The sequence below is a fragment of the Photinus pyralis genome, unplaced genomic scaffold (genome assembly GCF_008802855.1).
Source record: "Photinus pyralis isolate 1611_PpyrPB1 unplaced genomic scaffold, Ppyr1.3 Ppyr1.4_LG4, whole genome shotgun sequence".
Classification (NCBI taxonomy): domain Eukaryota; kingdom Metazoa; phylum Arthropoda; class Insecta; order Coleoptera; family Lampyridae; genus Photinus; species Photinus pyralis.
In genome coordinates, this window is record NW_022170511.1 from 20285509 (window position 1) to 20295441 (window position 9933).

At 38.6% G+C, this 9933-nt stretch overlaps 1 protein-coding gene across 1 annotated transcript; it reads right to left on the reverse strand.

Annotated features, from left to right (window-relative positions):
• Nucleotides 1-1956: 1956 nt before the first annotated feature.
• LOC116168142 (mitochondrial 2-oxodicarboxylate carrier) lies at nucleotides 1957-9910 on the reverse strand. Its single transcript, XM_031483811.1, has 7 exons — nucleotides 9773-9910; nucleotides 9521-9631; nucleotides 9259-9473; nucleotides 9142-9204; nucleotides 3263-3535; nucleotides 3030-3211; nucleotides 1957-2674 (listed from the first exon to the last, which is right to left on the reverse strand). Exons 2-7 carry the CDS (start codon nucleotides 9579-9581, stop codon nucleotides 2554-2556), a joined length of 915 nt encoding a protein of 304 aa, XP_031339671.1. The 5' UTR covers nucleotides 9582-9631; nucleotides 9773-9910; the 3' UTR covers nucleotides 1957-2553.
• Between the last annotated feature and the right edge of the window lie 23 nt (nucleotides 9911-9933).

The following is a 9933-nucleotide window of genomic DNA, read 5'->3' on the forward strand; positions in this document are numbered from 1 at the left end:
TAGCCCGCGACACGATCTCACTGATGGTGGAGTCAAATCTTCAATCGCGAATTGCGGGTGAACGGGACGTCGGAAAGGGGTACCGTCAAAGGAAATGTGGTAGCCCCCGACACGATCTTCCTGATGGTGGAGTCAAATCTTCAAACGCGAATTGCGGGTGAACGGGACGTCGGAAGGGGGTACCGTCAAAGGAAATGTGGTAGCCCCCGACACGATTTTCCTGATGGTGGAGTCAAATCTTCAATCGCGAATTGCTGGTGAACGGGACGTCGGAAGGAGGTACCGTCAAAGGAAATGTGGTAGCCCCCGACACGATCTTCCTGATGGTGGAGTCAAATCTTCAAACCCGAATTGCGGGTGAACGGGACGTCGGAAGGGGGTACCGTCAAAGGAAATGTGGTAGCCCCCGACACGATCTTCCTGATGGTGGAGTCAAATCTTCAAAAGCGAATTGCGGGTGAACGGGACGTCGGAAGTGGGTACCGTAAAAGGGAATGTGGTAGCCCGCGACACGATCTCACTGATGGTGGAGTCAAATCTTCAAACGCGAATGCGGGTGAACGGGACGTCGGAAGTGGGTACCGATAAAAGGGAATGTGGTCGCCACGCCGACACGATCTCACTGATGGTGGATCAATCTTCAAACGCGAATTGCTGGTGAAACGGGAACGTGGAGGTACCGTCAAAGGAAATGTGGTAGCCCCCGACACGATCTTTCCTGATGGTGGAGTCAAATCTTCAAACGCGAATTGCGGGTGAACGGGACGTCGGAAGTGGGTACCGTAAAAGGGAATGTGGTAGCCCGCGACACGATCTCACTGATGGTGGTGTCAAATCTTCAATCGAGAATTGCGGGCGAACGGGACGTCGGAAGGGGGTAACGTCAAAGGAAATGTGGTAGCCCCCGACACGATCTTCCTGATGGTGGAGTCAAANAGAGCTATTCAGAAAGTAACACACGTTTTGAAATAAAAAATTAAGAAAGTGCAAGAAACAACTTTTATTATATACATTTGGAAGCTACATTCTTAGGCTATTTTTCAACATATTCATATTGAGGCATTTATTATAGCGTGGTACAAGTGGTTTGATTTCAACTTTGTATACATCCACCGCCTGAGAGTTTAACCACTGATTATCGCCGGCTTGAAGTTCGGCAGCCCCGTCCATGAGCTGTGTTGCGAGCGAGGTCTTCACGTTGGGAAGAGGTGGAAGTCGCTTGCACTAGACCCGAGCTGTAGGGAGGGTGATCAAAAATCTCCCATCCAAAATCATCCAAGAGTTGTCCAATACGGTTGACTATGTGCGGGTGGCCGTTGTCGTCGAAAAACAAAACTTCCACCTCTTCCGAGCGATGAAGACCTGGCTCGCAACGCAGCGGTTCGACAGGGACGCCGAACTTTATGTTGGCGTTACCTAGTGCAGGTTAAAATCTCAGGCGGTGGCAGGATTATACAAAGTTGGAATCAAAACGCTTGTGCCTCAATTTGAATGGCGCTTGTGTTGATAAATAGCCCTAGAGTGCAGCTCCTAAATGCATATAATAAAAGGTTTTCTGTACAATTTTTTATTTCAAAACGTCTATTACTTTCTGGGCAACCCTCTTTCCATTCGTTAGGGTAAGTAGGTACCTTTATGCCACAGCTCATTAAATAGTTTTAATAATGTCCATTTAGTGTCAGGTGTGAGGTTATTCAACATTTTTCGTCACAGATCTCATCTGAAGCTGAACCCATTTCGCATGACAAACTCTAGTTCCTCAAATGTGAACAGCCCATTTTACTCTAACCTGTGGTAACTATCGAACTAACTTCTCTTTCGTTCTGTTACAGAAGACAAAGACAGGTCGGTAATTGACGGAACTGCTGTCATTTTGTAATCTACCAGCCAGTATAAATTCACAATTTCTTCTTCATCTTCTATAACTACATTATTAAGTTGTAGAGAATTAAATACTAAAACTGTAAAGTATATATTTTTGTACATCAGTATACTTATGACGTAAATATTCATATGATAAATGCTTATTTTACTTAAAATTAATATTGCACAAAATACTATTACAAGAGGACAATTTCCCCTTTTAATACAAAAAATTTAAGTACTGACCAAAACAGTTGTAGAAAGGCTGCGAAAATATAAAAGCAAATCATCTGGTATGTTCTCTGGTATTTTTAAAAGTTTGAGTAAGCAAGATATTTTATACCCTATGAAGGGATACCCAGACCATTTGCACCACATTTGCCACGCCTTAACGCTCAGCCAGGGGGCGTTATAGCACAGTGGTGCAAACAGTCATTATATTTTCAACACTATCAGGACAAACTAAACATATAACATGCCAAAAATCACTTTGTAAGTAGTGTTTGAAGTCTGTTACTGTTTGTTACAATCGAAATTGACTATTACGTTATTCATACCTGCGAGTAACCGAGTATAAGATTAAAAAAAAAAGACTAAGACGAGGAGACAAGAATTGATGTCCCTATATAAAGTATTACCATAGCATAGCACAAACTAAAACTGTTTCTCGATAACTACTAAAAATATCACTTAATCTCCAAACTTGGTGGTTAAGTAATGGTGGGCATAATCGTAAACGACTAGCATAATGGCACCACCTGGTCCTAAACGTAGCACTTTGGGTAGAAGTCCTTTGTACAGCGCGCGAAAGCTGAAATTATAGCGCGTTAGACATATGAAAATAGAACAAGCTACTTAATAGAAAGAAGAGTAAAATATTGCATTAGGATTATTGCAATTGATGGTACTTACAGATTGGGAAATAAATAGAAAATTAACAAAATAAGTGTCTTAAGGGCATGCTTCCAGGATTTATCCGTCCATAAAAGCTGTGGTAGCTAGGTCTATCTCTTAGCAATATCTTTTGAAACCATATGATGATCAGTGCTTTTGCTATTCACCTTACATTAAATAAATACAAATGTGTTAGAGAGGAGGAGGAGATTGACAACTTCACAAGACTACTTGAAGGGTGGAATTGACAGAATTGTACTGAAAATACTTACCCTTCTTCTCTGTACACTATTCCCATAGATCTTAAAGTGCCTCTATACTTAATTTGTCCCTGTACTGGTTGTGGTCCCTGAATTCTCGATTTCGCAACATCAAAAGGTATATTTGCGCACGAACCTAATGTTCCCGAAACGAAGCCGATACCCACCTTCCGACAGAATTCCCAAACTGGATCCTGAGAATCAACACGAGGTTAAAATCGAATTCCTGAGATAAATGCGCTTACTTCGTACTCAGGTAGGTATCCTTTTACTGAATGATAAAAACCGAAATAAACCATGTTAAACACTCCATTTCTAGCAATTGTAGCCGTAACCCCCTTATTTAATCCCTTAAAGCCGAGACCGTGCTCCTTGACTATCGCTCTGGTAACGGCCCATGTGCTCGGTAACTCCTTCCCAGTTGCGCGATTGGCTTGTAATGTTACTTTGACCACCTCAAACGGATTGACTAATATAGCTTCAGTTGTGCCCGCTCCCAAGCCGGCCAATGAGAATGTCTAGAACAACAATTAATACTAGCAACGAAAATACAGTTTATAAGTGGTGAGAGTAACTTGTGCTTTTATTTATTTTATCAATACATTTCTAACGAAAAGTGTAGTAGAAGGCCTAGGTAGACAGATAGTAAGTAATGTTTATTAATGCTCAATGTCACTAGAGTATTTGATGGACTTCTTTAGCCCTATTTTTTTATGACCAATAAACTATCCATCTATTAGAAAAAGTTTATTGTTATTGCATCTCAAAATGCAATTGTAGCAAATACAAATCACACGTTAAATTATACAGCCGTTTTTATAAAGTAAACCTGATCTTTTCAATGCATGTACATACATACAGTATACTCTCTATGCTAATGTAATGACTGTAGCCCTGTATACAAGTCCTTCAGAATCAAATCTGTATACCTATGGTAGGCATCAATTAGGAATAAATACTAGAGGTGTGTTGTTGTAGGACTTGTAGGTAGGTAGGTTACAGAACTTTTATATAAATCCCTCCTAGGCGCCACGGTGCGAAGTCTAAATATTAAGTGGAAATGTGCTATTATAAACTAGGTACTATTGTTAACATTAATTTCGTCCAAATGCAATTTTTTAACAGCAACAAAATTTCTCACGAATTATCTTGTGGTCGTGCGCCTCCCAGGAGAATCTGCTTGAGACGACCAACCACAAGGTAATTCGTGACGCGGGAGAACTGACTATCGGTTTCCCGCCGCACGTGGTACGATTCATAACCAATACTTCAAGAGCAATTAAAAAGTATCTGAAGAGTTTCGTAAGAGGAAGGACGTTTATTAAGCGGCAGAACAAAGTGATGCAAGCTTTATAGGGGAGTCGATGGTGTCCGTCTGTCCGTGAACACGATAACTGGCAAACGCTTGGACCGATTTGGTTCAAACTTGCACAGATGACCTATATGCCACAAGTAATAAGCCTATTGAAAATGGGTCAAATCCAATGACCCCGTGGGGTCACGCTTCTCTGTCCCTGCCAAACGCTTGAACCACTTCGGTTGAAACTTTGCACAGTAGACTTATATGCCACAGGTAACGAGCCTATTGAAAATGGGTCAAATCCAATGACCCCGTAGGGTCACGCCTCTCTGCCTCTGGCAAACGCTTGAACCTATTCGGTTCAAACTTTGCACAGTTAACATATATACCACATGTAACAAGCCAGTTGAAAATGGGTCAAATCAAATGACTCCGTGGGGTCACACCGAGGTGATCTGCCGCTTTTTTAAACGCTCTTTATGGGTTTATTACTTACGTTTTTATGTGTTCTTGCCACATATTAGCATTAACTTTCCACACGAAATAAAAATCAATATTAGTTTTTTTGTGCTACTTGTGCCAAAAAATCTCGCGAAAACACAGTTTCCTCATTCAATTTCTAGCGCACTCGTACAAACCGTACAGCTCGCCGACATTCCCTTACGTCGACTTTCCTTTAAAATAGCCTTACTATTCGTCGCACAATTACACTGACCACAATTTTAAACAATAGGTACTTTTCAATGTGTTGTGGTTTAATTAATGACGATTTAAATTTTCCTCTATTTGTGGTATACTAATCGCACAAAGTGCATGTAACGTCCTTCGATGTGAATATGCCGCTTTAAGTTTTGCTTATCGTGAGTAACACAATTACACTCTTCCGAAATTAAATGTTTGAGAAGGTTGTGTGTGTGTCAATAGGTGACGCCTGAAGCGAACGCTTACTTGTGGCGTAATTACAATGATTGTAGTGATACAAAGTAGTTCACAGCGAAGTGTGTCAACGAATGACGTATATATCTCCTATTTTTTGTGTAATTGCACTGTTCACAATTAAAGACATTGGAAATATTATGCACTAGACCACGATTTCTTAAATTATCCTTATTGTTGGTTGCATAGTTGCACTGATCACATTTAAAATTCTAGAAAGTAACGTCATAAAATGTGACGTTTTAAACTATCCCATATATCATCTCTATACTATCATATACTATACAGCCGTAAATACTACGATAATGATTACTTTTGGCGATTGTAAATAAACAAAATGGCGGTCTTATACCAACAATAGTAATTACAATGTGCTGCCACCAGAGGTCTAACTGTTAATCTGAATCCCAATTTGCACCAACAGAATGAAAGCAACAACCTAAATGGATTTGCACAGTATGTACCTACTACCATTGAATTTGTCCTACGTTAGCGAGAAATCACGCTATTTCTGTCCTAAACGCGAACAAAAACCTGCTTTATGTGTAGAAAACCTAAACAAAAAAAGAGTCATTCTTTAGCTTTTCTTAAAATAGAAGTTGATCTTAGTGGTAAATTTTGCTAATTTGAAGGTAGTGAATGTTGCCTTTACTTTGTGATAGCTCCTAGAATTGGTGTTTAATTTATTTGCATTCATTCACTTAGCCAAAATGCACCTATGTACGCATATAACTTCTCAACGACTGCACCACATTCATTGAACTATATACTCTGTAAGTATATAGTTCAATGACCACATTAGATAATTCTTTTTTTGTGATGTTTTTTATTATCCGGGCAAGTTTTGTATAAAAGATAATTTTCAAGAAATTGTACGGAAAGGCGTAAAACAACAAATTATCCCTTTTCCTGCATTGTAAATGGCAATATCACTAATAGATGGAGCCAAAGCGAGAGCTACCTACTCACAGAAATATACGCAGACTAGAACGGCAATAGGTAAGGATGTGCAAGAACAAAATTACGCTACTTTAATCTGTGTGAATCAGATCTTGGTGCACTTCTGAACTTGCGCGCATTACGTGTGAGCTTACAGAGCCGGTCACTGCATGTGTATATTACTGTGGATCCGGTCTTAATTCGGATCTTTTATATGAAGAAAATCCGAACCATCCGACCCTAATTATTGCACAATAAATTGCGGTAGTTGAATATGGTCTTACTACTGCGTAAACTCAGCAGTGCACCTGCGCGAAAAACAATTTGTGTCAGTTTATTTTCATTGCATTAGCATTCCATTTTATTAGTTCAGTGAATCTACTACGGCTCTAGAAGAATCCATAACGTCCACTTCAGGCGCGAGGAGAACGTTAAACGTATGAATTACATATGCCCGCGAAGGTTTCCAATGTAGAAAACGTAAGCGAGGTGAGGCGAGGCAGTCAATGATTGATAGATGATTCGAAGATCCCCCAGGTCTGCTAGTATTAAATAAAAATATGCTTTACCTGATGCCGCCGTGTATTTTATTGACCTGTTGCAGACGCCCAACCTCCAAATTTCAACCCATATGCGATGAGTGTAATTGTGGCGGGCACTGTAAAATAGCCATAGACCAGTCATTATACAGGGTGTTTCGAAATTCGCGCACACGGACTATGGGATGGTGTTATACGACAAAAACTGAACAAAAAGTTCCTCTGCCAGTTTTCCATCAGACCGCTATTTTTTCGAGCTACCGCGGTTTTAAAATCTCCGCCCCCCCCCCTTCGCTGCGCCACTGGTTAAACTTAATAACACATTTTTAAAAACAAAAGAAGGTTCAAAATAAACTATAATTATGACGAGTACGTAATTACAACAGTTATTCAAAATGTCCGCCGTCTGCACGTCGAAAAAAAAAGTACCGGTCTGATCAAAAACTGGTAGAGGAACTTTTTATTCAGTTTTCGTTGTATAACACCATCCCACAGTCCGTGTGCGCGAATTTCGGAACACCCTGTAGCTTAAAAATTACATGTTTATAAAAATCTGTCATCCAAGCAAGAAAATCCATACACAAATTCGTTGTTGCCGTCTTATTGCAATGTTATCAAGTCCCTCCAAAAAAGTTGTGCTCAAGCCGACATTTTAGAAACACTTAACCGTTGAGATTAGAAATTCTTTTCTAAACAAAACTTGTTTGTAATGTAATAATCTACATAATTTATTATTAGCATTTTTTTGTGTAAACAATGATAGCTGCCTAAAAGGACGTTGTACTTACAGTCTGTATACAAAATGTAAATAAATTCAATTATACTTGCGATATTGCTTCTGAAATCAGTAGACTTATAAATTGTTTGAATTATACTAACCAACAGCTGAGAATAAAATTTAGAACTACCTATATTAACATAGCAAAAACGGTTTAGTTGTTGGAACAGTAATTTGTCAATATTATATTTAATGAAATATTGAGAAGGGTTAACAACACGGCCATAGACTCAAATTTCAATAGGTTGTAGGCCCAAACTCTGAAGCACCTAAACATCACAACAATAAAATAGGTAATCAAGTTTTATTATCTTGCTCAGAGGTCTATTATCTCAATTAACGAAGAACATTTTGACAATTGGAAATTTCGTGGAAATGCTTTGTTGAAGGAAAGACAGGTTCAAAATGCGTTATATGGAGGGAATTGGCTGATGATTTTATTTTTATTTTATTTATTATCCCTCTCTTGTTCTGGGCCCTCAACAGGCTTGCGCCCAATTACAGAGTGAGTATCAAATACATTACGGATAAGCACTTAGACTCACTCAAAAGAAATCAAGGATGCTCTGGAACAAGTGTTCGAGAGGAAATCAGTGTTTACAAAGTTAATGGGTGTGGGTTCAAAGTATGATGACATTGTTTAAACAATTTGTTTATTTCTCATAGTTGTTATTTGAGAATATTTTATGTATGAAATGTCAAGGACCATCACCAATTTTCTTTCCATATATTTCAATTCAATTTTGTTTGTTTCATATGTACCACTTTTATTTACCTTAGTGATATTAAACATTTGCTTGTAACACTGTACTGTACATATTTTCCAAAACCCGTAGTTATTATTAAGATGAATGAAAAGAAAACAGCATGAATGTACTTATAACAAAAGATGTAGATAATTACTGAATAAAGAATTTTGTTAAATATAATTGAGACTCAATTGTTGAGTAATAAGTCAGAAACCGGTATTTTGGCCGCCATTTTTCAAAATGTCGACTTGAGCACAATTTTTTTTGGGGAATTTTATAAAATTTCATGAGAAGGCAACAATGAATTAATGTACTGATTCTCTTTTGTATGACAAATTTGTTTGAGAATATCTAAAGTGAGTGGACTATCAGTCCAAAGCAAGATAACTAAGTAGTGGGCATGTCCGCAGACCAGTAAGCACGAGTTAACTCGTCCTTGGCAGATAGCCAGTTAAATTAATAAATAATGTTACAACCTGTTTACATTAAACAAATTAAATAAAATATTTATTTAGTAATATTCTAAAGCAAATACTGCCAACAAACATTAAATGAATGGGAACCATTAATGAACTCACATTGGTCCCACTATTATTGAATTTATTTAGAATACAGTTCTTTCTTGCCCAATATCCTCCATTTGTGATTTTGAAAATAAGATGTTTTTCAGAATTTATTTAATCACAGTATTTATATACCAAATGGACTTTTACCTATCTGCACCCAGCTAAATTTAAACTCACATTCAACCGATTGCTTGGAATTAGGCCAACCATTTCACTTTTCATTTCTGATCATTATATTTATAAGAATTGATAACGATTAAAATAGAAACCTGAACTTTGTATTTAGGTACTATGTAAGGTACTTAACGAAATCTTACCAAAGGTGTGGGTGTGGGTGAATCAAATAAAAACAATTTTTTATACTGCTCAAATGTAAAAAACTAAAAAACACAAAATGAGTTTTAGTACGAGGGTGGCCCTTACCGTTGGTTTACTTTCACAGCCCGTTTAGGCGTCTCCGCGAGTATCGGAGGTATAATCCCCTTCCAAAACGACGTGAGACCCTCGTACTTGTACATCTTACGTATACAGTCGAAAATGCCCGAGTAACGGTTAGGATCGCTAACTTTACCCGTGGGTTTTCCGCTCTGTATTTGAAGGCGAGTCTTAATAAGATCGAGCGGGTGCATTATGCACACCTCCACGAAACCTGCAAGTACCAAATCAAATGGTGGGAAAAAAGGCTCAATACATTACCGGCAGATCCCCCGGCACCGATCTGTATTCCGGCTTCTTTTAGGATTTTTTTTATTTCCATGGTGATCAGTTTGCGTCGTCTCTAGCGGGTATAAAAAATATATCTGTGACCTAAAATAGTAAAATTTTTGAATCCATGCGATCAGCTGATCGAACACATTTGACAGATTAATTAACATTTTTGACGTATGTGTTGTTGTGGAATGAAAAGAAGCAACACAGTGAGTATGGAGAAAAAGGAAATGTATTTACCGTAAAAATGTAGTCCGTTACTTGCCGGTATCGTCGTTGATCTGTCGCTCTCATGACAAATACGAAGGTCGACACGGTAAATTTACTACCGCGGTGCGTGCGTGCAGCTGGCGCGTTAAGAAAGTTTTGTGTTGTTCATTCATTCCAAGATGGTGATTATC

What these genes read in the sequence shown, in the direction of transcription:
- LOC116168142 (XM_031483811.1), bottom strand. Translation starts at nt 9,581, where the DNA reads ATGGAAATAAAAAAAATCCTAAAAGAAGCCGGAATACAGATCGGTGCC. An exon ending in CGGTGCCGGGGGATCTGCCG is followed by an intron (nt 9,474 to 9,520) that starts GTAATGTATTGA and finishes TGGTACTTGCAG; the next exon opens with GTTTCGTGGAGGTGTGCATA. An exon ending in ATAGTGTACAGAGAAGAAGG is followed by an intron (nt 2,675 to 3,029) that starts GTAAGTATTTTC and finishes CTATAATTTCAG; the next exon opens with CTTTCGCGCGCTGTACAAAG.